The sequence below is a fragment of the Melanerpes formicivorus genome, unplaced genomic scaffold, assembly GCF_026170545.1.
Source record: "Melanerpes formicivorus ecotype bairdi unplaced genomic scaffold, bMelFor1.0.p_v2 SCAF_59, whole genome shotgun sequence".
Taxonomy (NCBI): Eukaryota; Metazoa; Chordata; class Aves; order Piciformes; family Picidae; genus Melanerpes; species Melanerpes formicivorus.
This window is the reverse complement of record NW_027142411.1, coordinates 4,143,200-4,161,372: the sequence shown is the minus strand read 5'-3', so window position 1 is coordinate 4,161,372 and position 18,173 is coordinate 4,143,200. Positions and strand designations below refer to the sequence as shown.

General features: G+C 57.7%; 1 protein-coding gene across 1 annotated transcript in view; it reads right to left on the bottom strand.

The window, feature by feature from the left end:
• Positions 1–18,173, bottom strand: part of PEPD (peptidase D) — an 81,567-nt gene that overhangs the window by 4,831 nt on the left and 58,563 nt on the right. Inside the window, exons 13-14 of the mRNA XM_068161681.1 lie at positions 12,524–12,708; positions 2,915–3,106 (exon numbers count right to left, since the gene is read on the bottom strand). Coding sequence (XP_068017782.1) covers positions 2,915–3,106; positions 12,524–12,708 — 377 coding nt within the window. The remainder of the gene's footprint in view (positions 1–2,914; positions 3,107–12,523; positions 12,709–18,173) is intronic.

The following is an 18,173-nucleotide window of genomic DNA, read 5'->3' as shown; positions in this document are numbered from 1 at the left end:
GTTGATGGTTTTGGCCTTCCTACAACTCTCCCTTCTCTGACAAGAACTTGAAGGGAAGTTAACTATTTCACTGGGACAGCTGCTTTGCCTGCAGTGGTGAGGAGCAGGTGAGCAGAGGCTTTACTGCCCAGTAAACCATTTCATTCCACAGCACACAGCCACCATCAGCCCAGGGACACAGCTCAGCCCTCTGGAACCAGAGCAAAGAGATGACTGCATGGCCCTGCCCACCTGGGGCAGCAGCCATTAACCCCCCTGCTGTGTCTGGCTCACCACTGGCTCCTCAGGGAAGCAGTGTGTGGAAAAGTCTTCATGGTGCTGGGCTCTGTGCTGTTCCTGACCTTTTAGATGGGAAACACTGCAAATGCAAGCCAGTAATGGCAGGCTGGCTTGCAGCATCCTCTCCAGGCTGCACAGGCTTTCCCCATGCTAAGCCCAGTGCTAGTTCTACAAAGAAGCCAGGACAGAGACTGAAGAGTTAAGACCAAACAAAAGGCTGAAGGGCTGCACTGGGCCCTTGAGCAAGCATCACATGAACAGCATGAGCCAGTAATCAGCTTATGAAGGGTGGAAATGTCAGACCCTACAGGGCAGCACTTGGGGCTGGTGTTTCCCTTTCCCTGAGCAGCACCCAGCCCTTCACTCAGCTCTGCTGGCACAGCCACAGTTACCTGTGAGTGGCCCTGGCACAAGCGCTGTGCCAGCACCCAGGGGCAGCCCTTGGCCCACAGAATTCATGGCCTCAGTGAACTGGGCCTGGGGTCTGCTGGGGGGGACATAGAGCACACAACTGAGTGAAGGACCAGAACTGGCTGAGGGGCTTGTGAAGGACTGAAGCTAGCAGCTGAGCTCCCCAGCCAGGGCCAGCAGGGGCTGAGCCCCCTCCAGAGGGACCAGTGCCTGACCCAGCAGAGCTGGTTTGGGAACAGCCCAAGTTACAAGGCCCCTGAGCAGAGCTCACAGCCATGCAGCCTGGGTGCCTGTGCTGCAGGGGGGCAAGAGGGCTGGGCTGGATGCAGGGCAGGCTCTGGGTAGCCAGCTCCAGGCAGTGTGGGCCCCAGCAAATGGCTGCAGCCTTGCCCCTTGAGGCACAGCAAAGGAGCTGCTCTCCTAAGGCAGAGACTTGTCACAGGCAAGAGAACTACCAATAACCAAGGAAAGCCAAGAGCTGGAGGTGAACTCATTACACTCAGGCAGTGTGGAGAGCCCCACTGGGGATTACAGGGGTGCTGCTCTGGCCAACAGGAGTTCATTTGGAAGTGAATTACACTGAATTAAACTACAGCAAATGAAGAGCACTTCAGCTAGTGCCAAGCTCTGCAGAGGGAAATGGAGCACTTGGTGGAGTGCATTTTCCCTTTAAACTTAAAGGGAGTTTGGGCAGGCTGTAGTGAGCTGGGACTGGCACCAGTGCTGACCCTGCACTGTTGGCATTTGTTACTGGCAACCTGGGCTGCCCAAGAGAGAGAAAGGAGAATGAAGCAGCACGTGGGGGGCTGAGCACACTACAGAGCAAGCTGCAGCTCCTGCTGCTGCAGGAGGGACTCAGAGCTGTACAGCTGGAGACCTTCCCCCTGCCCTGTCCTAACTCAGCTTCTGTGGGGCACTCAGAAGCCCTTGGATGTGCTGCCCTCTGATCTGCTGCCATCCTCCTGCTGCACAGTGACATCTGGCTCGGGGGTTGTGTGCATTGCTCTGACCCTCTGAGTGACAGGCATTGCTCACAAGGGGACTGGGGGCTGGGGCTTTGCTCAAGCCCTTTGGGGCAGCTCCCCCTTTTAGCCAAGTTTGTTGGCTGGGCCTCCTCACAAGCCATCATTACAAGTAGCTCAGCAGAAAATGGGAGGAGATTAGGACTCTTCTTGAAATCTCTGGAACAAAAGTGCCTGACCCAGCAGCTTCCCCCCAAGGCAGGGATCCTCTGCTCCACGCACAGACAGGCTGCAGGCGAGCCACGTGCGTGCCCCGAGCGGCAGAGCCGGAGTGGGCACCCACAGCAAGCCATGGAAGCACATGGGCTGTGCTCAGCCCCTCCAGAGACAGCTCACAGGAGCCAGTCCAGCTGCTGGGAAGCTCTCACAGTGTTTACAAGGCCTGCAGACAGTTGAACCTGGCCTTGCTATGATGCTGAGCTGCACAGAGCTTTGCAGGGCTCCCCCACAACGTGCCCCAGCTCGGCCTGCTCTCAGCTGGAAGTGCAGAGCCAGCTGCCCTTTGCTGGGCACCGCCTCGGCTGGCTGGCTGGCAGAAGAGCACAGAGGCAGGTAAGGTCCCACAGCCCGGCAGTGGGCTCAGCAGCAGCAAGGGCAGGGCCCCATGTCTCTGGAGCAGGCACTTCACAGGGGGAGCCCCACGGCCCACTGCTCAGGAGCTGCCTGCTGACACCTCAGGGGGTGGCACACATGCAGGGTGAAGCAGCACCCCCTCCACAGCCAGCCCAGGCCACCAGCGCTGGAGCAATGCCCCTGTCCCGCCCGGCGTGCGCTGACAAACGAGCTGGTGGCAGCGGCAGACAAGTCCTGATGAGGGACCTCTCATACCAGATCACCACTGCTGCCAGCGATTGTGAGCTCTGCTGAGCCTCAGCAGAAGGGCTGGCAGGAGGAAGGGGCACTGCAGCTGCCTGCTCTGCCTTCCCTGGGCACGGCTATGGAAGCTCAGAGAACAATGCAGCACCCCCAGAGCGCTCGCCCTGTGCGGGTGAGAGGGCCCTGGTGCCTGCACAGCTACTGGAGGCTCTGTGAGGATGCTGGCTTTGAGTGGGAGCTGTGCCCTGGGCAGGACAGAGACCGGGCCCCTGCGCTGGCCCAGCAGCTGCAGCAGCTGCAGCAGGGAGCCCTCAGCCGAGCCAAGGGCTGCTCCCAGGCGCACGGCCGAGAGGAGCAGGCGCAGCCCCTCCGGCTCAGGTACTCACCCCACCGAAGCCCCTGAAGCGCTGCAGGACCTGGCTGTCGATGAAGCAGGCCTGTGCAGGGTCCCTGAGGGCCTGGTCCAGCAGGGGGTCGATGAAGTAGATGCCTGGCTCCACGGTGAGCACCATGCCCGGCTGCAGCCGGCGGGCCGTGCGCAGGCTCCTCAGCCCCGGCTCGTCGATGCGCTCCACGCCCTGCAAAGCAGCGCTGCCTCAGGAGAGGCCACCAGCCCCTGCAGCAAGCCCCGCTGCAGAGCCTGCTCCACGCTTCCTGGGAGGCTCACAGAGCCCCGGAGCAGCCTGCCCAGAGGGGCTGTGGAGTCTCCTTCTCTGGAGACTTTTGAGCCCCACCTGGACGTGCTCCTGTGGGACCTGTGCTGGATTCTGCAGTCCTGCTCTGGCAGGGGGTTGGACTGCATGATCTCCAGAGGTCCCTTCCAGCCCCTAACCTCCTGTGAGGCTATGGTCCTATGGGATACCCTCGAACTGGAAGAGGCTGCCCTGTAAGGTGTTAGGTGCCCCATCTGTGGAAACATTCCAGATCAGTATGGATGGGGTTCTGAGCAGCCTGATCTAGCTGAGTATGTCCATGCTGACTGCAGGAGGTTGGTCTAGATGATCTTTACAGGTCCCTTCCAACCCAAGCACCCCAGGAAACAGACCAGAGAAAGGGGCAGCAGAGGGCAGGTGCTGTGCCTCTCATCATGCCCTCACACTGCTGTCACACAGTGCCCAGCCTGGGTTTGCCCCACAGAAACCCTGCTTTGGGCAGGCTTGCTGCTGCCCCCCGCCCCCAGGAGCAGGACTGCTCTGCACTGTTCCACCCTGTCCTCCCCAGGCCCAGGATGTCCAGCAGCAAGCAGGGGCTGGGCTGGCCCCACTGAGGCGTGCAGCAGAGCACAGCTCTCCAGGGGATGCCAGCATCAGCAGAATCACACAGCTACCACCTGGTCCAGGAGCAGGGAGTCTCCACATGGCCTCACAAAAACAGCCTGCTCAGAAGTAAACTTCCATCAGATTCAGACTTCCAGGCAGCACGGTGCTGACTGATACTGCTAAAAGCTAAGCCCAAACAAGTCCTGGCTAGCCCACCCCCCCTTCCCAGAGCTAGTGATAGCTGGGGGCGTGCTCAGTCACACACACTGCAGAGACTCGCTCAGGACACTCATTTTCTTCCCCCACATGTGCCAGGTATTGCAACATGGTTATAAATAGATCTCAATCCCATCAGCTTGGTGAGAAGTCCCTGCAACTGCAGCACAATTTCCCCAGCCAAGCACTGTGCTGGCCAGCAAGCAGCCCCCAGCCCACACTGCCCAGCTCAGCAGCTGAGCCCCAGGCTGGCAGGCCTTACATTCCTAGGCTCCAGGGCCAGCCCCAGCTCTTGCTCCTGGCCAAAGGCCTGGTCATTCTCCTTGGCAGAAGAAGGGGCACCTCTCAGGGTCTGGCATCAGGAGGGCAGAACATTGCTTTCTCTAGGACCAAGCACACCACCCAGCACTACCCTGGGCGGCCTGGGACCAGGGCAGCTCACCCCAGCACAGCTGGGCTCCCACCCTCCTGTGTGAGCAGTGCAGAGGGACACAGGGGCTGCAGAACAGGTGCTTCTGGGTCTGACTGAGCCACGCTTCCAGACGTGTTCTGAGGGGCACAGTTTGCTCCTGAGCTGCACTTACAGTTCAGAGAGCCTCTTGCACAGCAGCCCTGCTTGCCACAGCCAGGCAGGAGCCTCTGCAGCATCCTCAGGGCTCCCCCAGGCAATGCCGGGCTGCAGAGCTCACGCTCCACACACAGCGCCTCACAGCAGCTTCAGGGCTCGGCCGCCCGGGGCCGTGCAGGCAGGTCTGTGCACTCCCCAGTGACAGGGAGCATTTGCTCACCCTCACCAGCAGTGCACCCTGACCCTGCTCCCCGTGTGCCCCACAGGTGCCACTGAGTGCTGCAGGGCACTGTGCTCCCCTGACAGCAGCAAGCACCACGTGGCTGTGCTGAGGCCAGGCAAGAGGAACACTCTGCAGTTTAGCAGGGCACTGCATTTCACATCCTTATCAGAGCCCAAGGAGAATCAATCTATTTCTGAGTTTGGGACAATAACTGCACTGAAAGGGAGCCATTTTTCCTTCTGCTGCTGCCCCGTGGGGCTTGGCATCTCACACACTCATTGTGGTGCCTGAAGGAAATGAGGGCATCCAGTCTTGGGGATTAATCTCCCCATGAGCTGTAAACAATTAGATTAGTGTCTGGACCTTCTGGTGTCCTGCCAGCTATCTCTCGGCTGCTCTACAACAAACAACCCATAGCTGGCTTTCAAGTACACTTCCATCCCACTGGCAAACGCCTCTCTGAGCAGGAATCCAAGACAGATGCTGCAAACACGAATGCTGGGGAGGCAAACAATGGCCAACATCCTCTGGAGGCAGCCCTGGACCGCAGCTGCAGTTTGGAGCCTTTCCTGACAGTGCAGGAGGCACCAGGTGATGGTGGAGCCTCATGCCCACTGCAGACACCCCTGCACAGCCATCAAAGCAAGGTGCAGACACTCTCTCTGGACTGCTCACCCTCTGGCTCTGCTTCAAACACTGCCTCTGAGAAGTCAGTAAAACAGCCACAGCCCAGGAGCAAGACCCAGGGGTCCCCACTGAGAAACTTCTTCCAGCAGGGCAGGCTCTTCAGGCTGCCAGCAAGGCAGGGCAGGCCTCCTGCTCCCCCAAGAGTTGAACCTACCCTTCTCCAGAAGCAATCCATGAACTCTGTTTTCTGTTCTTCCCCTCCTGTCTCACCTCTGGATGGTGTCAGCCCTTGGCTCCATCCCCAGATGGCACTGAAGTCACTGGAAGTGGCAGTGGCTCTGTCTGTGACCCTCCGAGGCCTGACACTGCTCAGCTCTTGCAGGACAGCCTTGCATCAAGGCAGCCCAAGGCTCCCTTTCCATGGAGGTGCTGAGCAAGAGCTGAGAGCACTGATGAGGAGGTTGTGGCCACTGTGTGCACGTGGCCTCGCACAGCGAGCGGCGACAGCCCAGCTCACTGCGAGCACATCATGGGCAGAGGAAGAGCAGAGTGGGGAAGGGGATGACAAAACTCCTTCTGAGCACAGCACTGCATCAAAACTTCCACCAAACCATGGCTTCAGTGACCCAAACAACACCTGAGCCCTGGGCACTCGTGGCCCTCTCAGCAGCCACCCAGGGCATGGCAGTGCCCAGCTCTCGGCCTGCTCCAGCTGCCTGTGGGCACTGGGGCAAGCTGAGGGCCTTTGGTAGTGACTGCAACACCACTGCCCAGCACACCAGAGAGTGACAGCTGTGAGACCCTGCCCCTTGCCACCAAGGCAAAGCCTGGTGCTGCCCTCCAGCAGTGTGAGCCTTGTGCCACTCCTGGATTTTCTGATTTGCAGGAGGAACCTTCCCTGGGTGTTGCACCTCCTGTTTTCAGTGGCACCCATGGAGATGTCCTCTAGTTGGAGGAAAAGAAGAGAAAAAGCAGGTGCCACAGGAGCAGGACCCTGGCAAGCTCAGTGCCCTTGGCAGTGCTGGGTTGGTGTCTACAGGCCCTGTCCAAGCCAGTTGTGTGGCTCTGTGACCTGTCTGCCTCCAAAGAGTGCAGAGCAAACAGCCTAGCAAATAGAACACCTGGGCAGCTGCAGAGCACTCCCAGTGATGTGCTGGGAAAGGGCTTTTGAAGAGCTGGTTCTTTTCCTGTGTTGCAACAGCTCAGATCTGAACCTGTTTTCTAACCCTGGCCTGGTGTGGAGGCTGTGCTCCCAGTTCAGAGCAGACACTCCCCCCAGCAAGCACAGACGTAGCAGCCTGTCGTCTGTGTCTGTACTGCTGCCAGGGACGGCAGAGTCCAACTGATGGTTCATGTAAGGCAACAGCCCCCAGCATGTCCAGGCAGCAAGGGCTGTCAAGGGAGCAAGAGAATTGTTATGGAAACTGATTTCACTCCTGTCCAAGCAAAATAAAAGTTCAAATCAAGTGTGCAGTAAAATTCAGTCTCGATCTCCTTCTTCTGAATACGCAGGGAATTAGGAAGGGTGCAACCACCCTCAGAGCAAGGCTGTGCAGGGGCAGCAGCTGCAGTATCCCCAGAGCCCTTCAGAGTAAGGGTGAGTTACTGCCTGCTCCTGAGCAGCTCAGTGGTTCCTGGGGGCTGTGCTGCTTTCTTGAAGCAGCGTAGATCCTGCTGGACATGGCTGGCTACAGGGAAGTGATCAGGAGCAGGACCAGCTTCAAGCCCTCTTGGGTGAGCCTCACCTTGGCTGTGGCTGAGGACAGAAGTGCAGGATCTGTGTCTGTGCTGGCTGGTCATTGCCACAGGGCCACTGCAGTAGCTGGGGATGCAGAAGCTGAGCTGCAAGGGCAGCCTCCCTCCTCAGCCCCTCCCCAAACACCAGGCAGCTGTTTCCCAAGGCCAGCAGCAGCAGAGCCTGGCCACAGCACGAGTCACAGAGCTGCTCAGAACTCAGAACCCACTCCCAGAGGCTCCTGCAGCGATGCTGACTCTCTCTGGGACTTTCTTCATCACAGAACTCCTCTGAGCCTGACAGACTGTCCCAGTTGGACCACATCCAGCGCAGTGCAGTCCCCACCACTTTACCAAGCTAAGTGCAAGCAGGTATTTAAATGACTCAGAACACCACCACTGTATCTAGAGTGCAGGGACTCAGCACTGGAGTGAAGCTCTAGCTTTTTCCCTCTTCCCTGAATCTCTCCCAGCATGCCAACCCAGCTCCTAACGAGCTGAGTTACTGCAGGAAGCAGGGGCCCTGTGCAGCTAATAGAGTGTCCTCAATTCCATTTCCCTGGCTCTGGGGCCCCTGCTCCTCTGTTCCATCTGTCTGCTTTTCCCCAGCAGCCTGAGCTGCCCAGAGTTACCTGCAGGAGCTGCTCCCCAGCCTGGCCTCTGCAACCAGCCCAGGTCATCAGAACACCCCAGGCACTGCAGACCACTCCTGGCACTTGCAAGTTAAAGCTTCCACTTCTGCCAGAGACTGACTACCAGCTGGAGCGTTTGGGACACAGCTCCACAGTGGGGGCACAGGAAGGCCAAGTGGCTACTCCCCTTTGGCACATTCCTCTCCTTTCCTGGGTGTTAGCTGTGGAGTCACTTCCCAGCTGCCCAACACCTTTGCTGTTAGTGCAGGGAAGGAGCATGAGCCTCCTGCCACTGCTCAAGCAAGGCTGAGTTTCAATCCACAGCTCCAGCATGGTTCTGAGCATCAGCTCCATCTTGGCTTCGCTTCCTGACCCTCAGGTGTCCCCAGGCTCCCTTGCCATCATAGTGGCAATGACAAGATACACAGCTCATGCATTTCCTTTTTGCTTAAAGCCTAACCAAGAGGAGAAGAAAGGATGCAGCACACAGCCAAAGCCACCAAGCTGACAGCTCCAGCCTAAACCTGGAAGGGGAGGAGGATATGCAGAGAGGATTCACAGGACTTGAGAGAAAGAGCTGCAGAAGCTGCCAGCAGCACTGCTGTGAAATCAGCCCAGTGCTGAGCACCCTTTAAACCCCACTGGACAGCTTGCCCTGGGGTGGAAGGGATGCAAACAATGGCACAGCACAGCCCCTAAGGCACAGGATGGGTTTTGTCCAGAAAAGCTTTGGCTCCTCTCTCCTCCTGTGCCTAGAATGAATTGCTCAAGCACACACGAGCTCTGCTCCTCTCTGAACAACTTCACAACCATTGGGACAACACATACTCAGATAAAAACTCTCTGAGCACAGAGAGCCTTCTGCAAGAAGCAAACCAACCACAAGCAAGCATCTCCTTCAGAAACACTAACCAGAGCTAACAAAACCCCAAGCAGTTCCCTTCCCAGGAGGGAAACCCTGTGCAGCAAAGGCAGGGTTTGCACCTTCTCGCTGCACGGACACTGCACCTCCGCATTCTCTCTTCTGCTCCTGCTCACACACACCCAAGTCCCAGCATCTGTCCTCACCCAGGATTCCATGGAGCTGGTGGCAGCTTTCCTGAGCACGTGCAGGATGCCACAGCAGGGTAAGAGGATCTGTTGGTCTGACCCTGAGAAGAGCTTAAAATCCCCCTGGAGCACCTGATGCTGCAGGGAGTTTTGCTGGCTGTGCCTGAGCCGGCAGGCAGCAATAAGCACTCTGCAGTCAGTGCTCTCTGCAGGGAAATGCTGTAGGACTGAAAGCCTTCCCTGGTTTGTTTCTTGCCTGCTCAGTTGCACACAGCTCTGCTCTGCAGGGACTCAAGCTGCAGGAAGGTGACTCAAGGCGACCCCAGGAAGCAGAAGCAGCAGTTTCCTTCCTGATCCTTTCTCAAGGACAAGGACAAAACCTAAAGCTGGTGAGAAGCCATTTCCCTCTTAGCTCATATAAGCACCTACCATGCAGGTTGTTTCATGCCTGCAGGTCCTGGGTAGGCACAGCTGGAGCAAGGCTGTGCAAAGTTCTGACCAAGTGAAGCAATTTGCATCACTAGGGCTCCACACAACAGCTTTAGGCTTCTTGGCAAGTGCTCCTCATCCTCTGCTTCTTCAAGGTGAAAACACTGACACATCACTTGCAATCCTAAGCACCAAAGAAACGTCAGGCTGCGCTTCAGCAGAGGGCAGGAGGCTCAGGAAAACAGCTGCTGCCAGAGCCAGAAAGGGAACAAGAGGATTCCTGCATCCCCTGGTAGGTTTGGTGACCTGAATCCCCAGTCAGACCCCTGCCTGGGAGCAGGTGCAGCTTCTACCTCTCTGAGCAGCAGAGATGCTCCCCAAGCACACACAGCCACAGGAGGACAGGGACCAAGCCCAGCCCTCTAACCCTGATGTGCTGCTGCAGAACAGGGATGGAAGGATCAGCTGTGCATGGGGACAGAGAACGGAGTGGCAGCTTCAGACTGAGGGAGATCTCATCACTTGGGAAGACAGAACAAAAGGCAACTCTGCCTTCAGCAGAGGTTAACTCCACAGCCTGTGTTAACCTCCCCTCAGCTAGCTGCCTCCTCATCACAGAAAGTCATTGAATGTACTCAGCACACTTCAGAGCCTTGCAGTCAATTAATAGAACAAGAAATTGAATCAACTCAAGCATCTAGAGACACAGATCTGAATAGAAAGCTCAGCCCCATTCAGCTCAGGGTCTGGAGCTCCGGGATGCCCTACCAGGGTCCCTGCTGCAGCGGCACAGACCCTGCTTCCCTTCCCGCCTTGGATCCAGCCAGGACAAGCGAGAGGGTGTGGGAAAACCATCCCCGTCGCCGCGTTTCACAGCTGAAGCGAAGCCCAGTGGAGTTCTCACCCTTTGAAGCTAGCTCTGTCTGACTGAGGGCCAGGTTTTCTGCAGTGATTAGTACCACTGGGGCTGCATTTCAGGGCTGCATTTCAGGGCTGCTCCAGTGGCAGTCAGGCCCCGGCAAGCAGCAGGCGGATTTTCAAAGCGGCGCTCGCCGCCTGCCTTCCCTGGGAGGAACATCGCAGCCCCCCACAGGAGACCCGAGCCCCAGAGGGGCTCCTGGCTGCTCAGCACTTCTGCAAATCAGGATGTTCCCTGGTGTGCTCCAATGGGAGCACTGCTGGAGAGGCTCCTGCAGAAACCTTGCCTCCAACGCGGCAGCTGAGCTGCCTTCACTGGCGGCCAGACCCGGCTGTCCTTTGCCACGACAGAACAAAGAGGAGGGGCAAGGTTCTGTTTGCTGCTGGCCCAGAGTGTCCTCGGAGGGAAACCTGCAAGGGTTTTGCAGTGCTTGTCAGAGAGGAAGAAAGTGCTGGTTCAGTGCTGCTTACTGGAAAAGCTGAAAACTGCTTATTGGCAAATCTGAAGAGAGCAACCTCTGGCTACCAATGAATAACTCATCGGAGCTAACAATGTCTGGAAATGGTTGCTTTGGAACACACAAAACTCTGGGGCAGATCAAAATTAGGAAACTAAAGCTTATTGTGTTATTCCAAATGTAACTGTTTACACTTGAGGAAAAATAATGGAATAAAATCCACTTGGAAAGCTTTTGTTTTCAAAAAATCCTTTGTAACGCTCCCAGCAGCTCCCTCAGCCAAGAGCGCCTCAGCCAGCGAGAAAAGAGAGCAGAGATACTACAGGCATGGGCTCAGCGCACAGCAAACACACAAATGGCTTCATGAAACTCCTGCTCAGCCCTCTGCCAGCTGCTAAACATTTCAAACACACCAGCAGCCACTCCACAGCGCCCTGGATGCCCTCTGAAGAGAGAGCCAGGCCCCGAGAGAAGGCCTTCTGCCGCGCGGCAGACAGCGGCACCCACGCCGGAGGTGTCCGACCGCTCCACGGGAGATCCACCTGCACACGGCCCCTGCTGCCTCCCAGTGCCTCCCTCCTGCCACAGACAGGGATCACTGCCTCCCTTACGAGCTTCAAGCCCAGGGAAGGGAGCAGCCTAATGAAGCCTACCCCATCAGCAGGTTTTCAGTTGGGTTTTGCCCCCTCGGGTGCTCCAGCCCCTCACCTTACTCAAGTCAGCCAACAGGAAGAGCCCTGATGCTTTGGGCTGGAGAGAAGTGCCACAGAGGTGGAGGCAGTACTGCAGAGGGACTTTACAGGGGCTGCTCTTCTGCAGAACCCCAAGTTCACTCTTGTTCAAGCTAGGCTGATGCCACACACCCACAGCTGTGTGCACTGCTGTGCCGAGACAGGAGCCCAGCTATGCTCCTGTGAGCTCACCCCCAGGCTGCCCCCACACAGGAAGGGTCTTCCTCAGGATCGATTGTTTGAGGGTCAGCCAGCCATACAAACACTCCTAACCCGAGGCTGCAGCTGCCTGCCCAGTTTTAACATTTCAGGTATCAACCCCCCTGTTTGCAGAGAGCTCTGCAAGCTCCACACAGAGCTGCTGCTTCTCCCCACAGCTGCCATTTTACACACACTCAGCGCAGCGCCGAACTCATCTGACCAGCCAGGCCCTCTCTCCACCTCCACCTAGGGAAGGCTGTGGATAGATGGGGCTGCTTCCAACAAAAGGACCCTCTGTCAGGTACAGAGGTGGACAGGGAACAGCTCCACATCTGGTCACTCGCCTCAGGCTCTGACTGCAGCTCCTGCGGCAGGCTGCTGACCGCTGCTGGAGGCGGCGGCAGGTCTGTACAGGCTGCTGCTCCATGCTCCTCCCAGAGCAGGTCTAGAAAGCCCCCTTGAACCTCAGGTCCTTGCTCAAGCTTTCAAAGCAGAGTTTCTAAGTAAGCCCCAGCCTGGTACTTTAATTCTCACAATTCCTTCCACTTGTCCCTACAGTTCAGCTATCTCCTCACCCTACCGAGTCTGGAACACGGGCTCCAGTTCAGGGGAGCCCAGCAAACTCAGCAGGCTGATTCACAACAGAAGTGCAAGCAGCCAAAGCAAAGGCAGGAGAGACTGGGGTTGGGAAGTTCTGGGCCCACAAACTCTCCAGGCAGTCACATCCCTCTTGGCTTAGCTGAGTGCCTCTGCTCACACAGCACGGGGAGAGACTAACAGATTCTTTTTAAAAGCAGGCTGCAGGAAGCATCCCAGGCAGAGCTGCACAGCCAGATGCACCTCTGCTGCAGCTCTGGGGAGCTGGAAGTGGCTCCCCATGCATGCAGAGAAATGCTGGTGGAACTGAGAGGGGTTAATCCCCGAGGCAGTTGGGAATGGACTGACTAACCTCTGGGTAGCCTCCAACGTCGTGCACATCGATTCCAAGTAGATGTCCAAGCCCGTGTGGCATAAATACTGCACCCAGATGAACCTTCACCATCTCATCCACATTGCCTCTCAGGATGCCAATTTTAGTCAGCTCCTCCAGATGGACTCTGTCAGCCAGACGGTGCAGATCAGGCCAGGCCACCCCTGGGACAGCAGACACAAGAGCTGAGTTAACTCTTGCTAACAGTTGGTGCAGAGCGCTTGCACAAGGCAGAGGCCCCACATGCTGGCTGTTTATAGACAAACCAGAGGCAGGGAGAGCAGCTCCACCAGCACAGAAAGCCTTGAAAGGAGGCACAAGGATCTGAACCTGCACACAAGGCACAGGAAACTGCGAGCAAGGCAAAGAGCAGCACGTTGTAACCCAGACCCACAGGCCTGCAGACACTGCAGCTGAGCATGGCCATGCAGAGGCAGAGGTGCGCGACTGTCCTGCACCAGTGTCACGTGGCAAAGGCAGTGGTTGAGGATGCAGAACAGGAAAGGCTACTCTCCCCCCACTCCAGCAAGGGCCACGCCATGCAGAGCACTGGGGATGGGCAGCACCTCTCTGCCTACAGAGGATTCAGAGCCCACATCTTGGCAAAGGCTCTGCAGGCATTACTGACTCCCCTGTGCTAAACACCAGGCTCGAACACACGTCCTCAAGCAGCATTGCAACACCCTGCTGGCTGCCTGGGGACAGAGTGCCAGGATCCAGCAGCCCCCTCGCTGGGGTCCTGCATGGGTTTGTCTGACAAACTGCTGGGGGAGGAGGGGGAAAGAAGCAGCTTTTTGGTTAGTAACAGTGCTGGCTCAATTAGTTCACCATGGCTTTGAGTCATCATCAACAGAGTCAAGACAACTAGGGCTAAGGTACAGCAGAAGAACATTTTCCTTGTTCAGCTTTGGCATGATAAAAACTGCTCCTTCCCCATTTGTTTAAAGGCAAACCCCCATCGAGCTGCATCTGCTGCAGCCCAGCTCAGCAGGCAGCTCTGGGGGCTCATGAACACCTTGGCATCTCTTGATCACATCAGCACTTCTCACTGCAGTGCTGAGGCTTCAGAGGCTGGACGGAGCTCACCCTATGGGAGAGCTCAAGCAGCATTCAGCTGCTGTGCATGGCTCTGACAGAAAGGCCAGGAGCAGACAGGGGGCGAGTGGCTGCTGAGCCTCGCACACACCAGGGACAGGCAGTCTCCTCCCCATCAGACTGCTCAGACATCAAACTTCTCTGCCTGATGCAGGTATGCAGCTGCAGATGTCCCTTCCCTGCCCAAGCAAGGCCAGAGGTGAGCAGCAGGCTAAGCTGCAGAAGCTCCTGGCTGCAGCAGGCTAAGCTGCAGAAGCTCCTGGCTGCAGCAGGCTAAGCTGCAGAAGCTCCTGGCTGCAGCAGGCTAAGCTGCAGAAGCTCCTGGCTGCAGCAGGCTAAGCTGCAGAAGCTCCTGGCTGCAGCAGGCTAAGCTGCAGAAGCTCCTGGCTGCAGCAGGCTAAGCTGCAGAAGCTCCTGGCTGCAGCAGGCTAAGCTGCAGAAGCTCCTGGCTGCAGCAGGCTAAGCTGCAGAAGCTCCTGGCTGCAGGCTGCAGCAGTGCTCGGTGATGCTCGCTCACGAGCTGAGGGCAGGCTTCCTCTCAAGGTGCACTCTGGCTTCTCTGAAAGGCCATTCAGTTTTCCTCCAATTCCCTGGAAAAGCCCAATTTCCCCTCCCTTCCTGCAGCTAGAGCCAGCTGTCCTTTCACAAGTCTGTTTGAGAGAACTGCACTTTGCAGGAGCTGATCCCTTTGAACGCTGATTGCACTGCAGTTTGCCCCTCTCTCGATCCAGCTGTGCTCCACTGCTCCCTCACTCTCAACTCCAGCCTGCTGCAGTGATAAATTCAGATCATGACCATCTCTTGCATCAGCACTGCAGGTATCCCACTGGAAGCACTGGATCCCAGCTGCTTGCCTGCTCTTTGTACTTGGGAGAACTTCTGCAGGTAACTAACTCCCAGGTCGGGTGCTGCGCTCTACCTACTCCCAGAGCCTTCAGAGTTCTTCCTGGGGACACTACAAAGGCAGGCCAGAGCTGGGGTGCTGAGAGACAAAACAGCCACAGCCTGGATGCTCTGAACCAGCTGCAGGAGAGGCGCCTGCTGTCTGCAGATCAGCTTCCCCTGCAGCTATCTGTCTCGATCCAAGCCCACAGACTCCACTTCCAGAGATACAGCAACCTTTATCAGACTCAGGAAGAGGTACAACTACCAGGAGATAAAAAGATGAGACTGATCAGCCACAAAACCACCACAGCCACAGAGCCCTCTGCCTGCAGAGGGCTCACAGAGCCAGCGAAGGACTCCAGTGGGCAGCTGAGGAGATGGCCGTGGTTGCAAACCCTGAGCACTGCTGGGCAGCACCCACTGAGCAAACCCACTGCAGCCTCCTCCTCCCTCACCTCGACTTTCTTCCTTTCTCTCCACCCCCACCCAGAGCTCTGTGCTCTCCAGCTGCTTTGGTTTTTATACATCTCAGCACAACAAAAAGCTCCACTGCAAAACAAGAAACAAGGCTGGATGCAAAGCTGCAGCTTTGGGCTCTCTCCTGGAGCATGGGCAGGGCTTCAGACAGAGCCCTGCAAAACACTCTGAGCCACTCTGTATCATCCAGCTGGTGCCATCTGCTCTGCCACAGATGGGAAATCCTCAGCTCCAGCGCTGGGACAGCTCTGGCTGGAGGGGAGTTATGCTGGTGCTGGAGGCCTCCTGCGACAGAGCACACATCTTGTTCTGCAAGTAACAGGAGTGCACAGAACCACAGAGCTCTTTGGCTTGCAAGAGACCTCATGGAGTCCAACCACCAACCCAACACCACCACGGGCACCAAACCACGGCCCCAGGTGCCATGGCCACAGGTTTCCTGAACACCTCCAGGGATGGGGACTCCGCCACCTCCCTGGGCAGCCTGTTCCAATCCCTGATCACTCTGTTGTTCAGATGTCTGTGGGCACATCTAGGTGTGGGCAGCACTCAAAGATAAATGAAGAAGCCTCTCTGCAGGCAGGCAGGGAGCAGCCTGCCCAGCAGGGCAGCATTTGCAGCTGCAGGGGAAAAAGCCACTGACTAAACAAGGCTGGGTGCAGAAGGTTTGCACAGAGCCGTCCACTGGGGTGGGCTGGAAGGGACCCTAAGACTCATCCAGTTCCAGCCTCCTGCCGTGGCAGGGACACCCCCTCCTAGCCCAGTGGAAGGTGCCCATTGCTCTGTAGAAAGAGCCCTCAGCCCCTGGAGGCTCCTGGTGCTCAGGCACTTAGGTGCCTGCATCCACCACGGTCCTGCTCTGCCCCTCGCTGTGAGCTGACACAGCAGCAGGCAACCAACCACCACAGCGGCAGGCAGGCAACCACCACAGCGGCAGGCAGGCAACCACCACAGCGGCAGGCAGGCAACCACCACAGCGGCAGGCAACCACCACAGCGGCAGGCAACCACCACAGCGGCAGGCAGGCAACCACCACAGCGGCAGGCAGGCAACCACCACAGCGGCAACCAACCACCACAGCAGCAGGCAACCAACCACCACAGCGGCAGGCAACCAACCACCACAGCGGCAGGCAGCCACCACAGCAGCAGGCAGGCAACCACCACAGCGGCAGGCAACCAACCACCACAGCGGCAACCAACCACCACAGCGGCAGGCAACCAACCACCACAGCAGGCAACCACCACAGCAGGCAACCAACCACCACAGCGGCAGGCAGGCAACCACCACAGCGGCAGGCAGCCACCACAGCAGCAGGCAGGCAACCACCACAGCGGCAGGCAACCAACCACCACAGCGGCAACCAACCACCACAGCGGCAGGCAACCAACCACCACAGCGGCAACCAACCACCACAGCGGCAGGCAACCAACCACCACAGCAGGCAACCAACCACCACAGCGGCAGGCAGGCAACCACCACAGCGGCAGGCAGGCAACCACCACAGCGGCAACCAACCACCACAGCGGCAGGCAGGCAACCACCACAGCGGCAGGCAGGCAACCACCACAGTGGCAGGCAGGCAACCACCACAGCGGCAACCAACCACCACAGCAGCAGGCAGGCAACCACCACAGCAGCAGGCAACCACCACAGTGGCAGGCAACCAACCACCACAGCAGCAGGCAACCACCACAGTGGCAGGCAACCAACCACCACAGCAGCAGGCAGGCAACCACCACAGCGGCAACCAACCACCACAGCGGCAGGCAGGCAACCACCACAGCGGCAACCAACCACCACAGCAGCAGGCAGGCAACCACCACAGCAGCAGGCAGGCAACCACCACAGCGGCAGGCAGGCAACCACCACAGCGGCAGGCAGGCAACCACCACAGCGGCAACCAACCACCACAGCGGCAGGCAGGCAACCACCACAGCGGCAACCAACCACCACAGCGGCAGGCAGGCAACCACCACAGCGGCAGGCAGGCAACCACCACAGCAGCAGGCAACCACCACAGCAGCAGGCAACCAACCACCACAGCAGCAGGCAACCACCACAGCAGCAGGCAACCAACCACCACAGCAGCAGGCAACCACCACAGCAGCAGGCAACCACCACAGCAGCAGGCAGGCAACCACCACAGCGGCAGGCGGGCAACCACCACAGCGGCATGCTGCTAGCGAGAACAGGCAGTCAGAAACCAGCTGAGAACCACACCACAACACCTTTCTAGACCAGTGGCTCTGAGCTCAGCTGTAGGAGCTACAGCAGTGGCAATCTGCAGCCCCCCAGTCAGCCTCAGCTGTCATTCAGGACTGTTACTGTTAAGCTTTGTCCAAGTTTGTCACCCCTGTGGAGGTGCTTTTTGTGTAAAAAGGTTTATCCTAGCTGCAGAGGTGCAGTATGGGTGAAAAGGGGAGTTCTGTCCTTCCCTTTAGGGCACTTTGTAAGCCAACAATAGTCCACTGACAGGGGAGGTTTAGACAGCCAGGTTCGAGGGTCCTTGGACTTTGGCAGCTTGGGCCAAGCGGAGTCTGCCCTCAGGAAAATCTGCTGATGCTGTGTCTGCTCCATCCCCACTCCTCTGCCAAATGAGACAGTGGCTAATGCAGGTCACTGAACCAGCCACTGGCTCCCAGGGCAGCCCAGCTGCATGGGCTCTGGTTAGCTGCCATGCAGTGTGTGCTGGGGCCAGGGCAGGAGGCACCTTCCACAGCCACCCCAGCACCGGCCAGGCAGCGGCTGTGCCCCACAGGGAACTGGGACACAGCAGGGATCCATTCACCAGCAGGGAACTCCAGAGGCTGCCAGCTTTCAGGTGCCCTGCACACAGCACAGCAAAGCTGTGTGTTTAGAAGGGGCAAACTCCACACATCCAATGCTTTGGACACCAAAGGGGGGTGAAAGCATCTGCTGCCAGCAGCCTAACCGAGCTGATGCTGAGGTACTGCTGAGACAGGGAAGAAAAGACACAGTGAATATTGCCTCAATTCCTTCAGCATATTTCCTCTCTAATGGTCTGTCTGCCAACCCCACCCAATTCCAGATCCAGTCCCATGGGTAAGGAACTCAGAAACCTCCATAAGGATCTCTGCAGCAGCCTGAGCCCTCCCTGACCATGCCACGGACACAGGAGAACTTTGGTCCGGCAAAGGAGGGAAGAAAT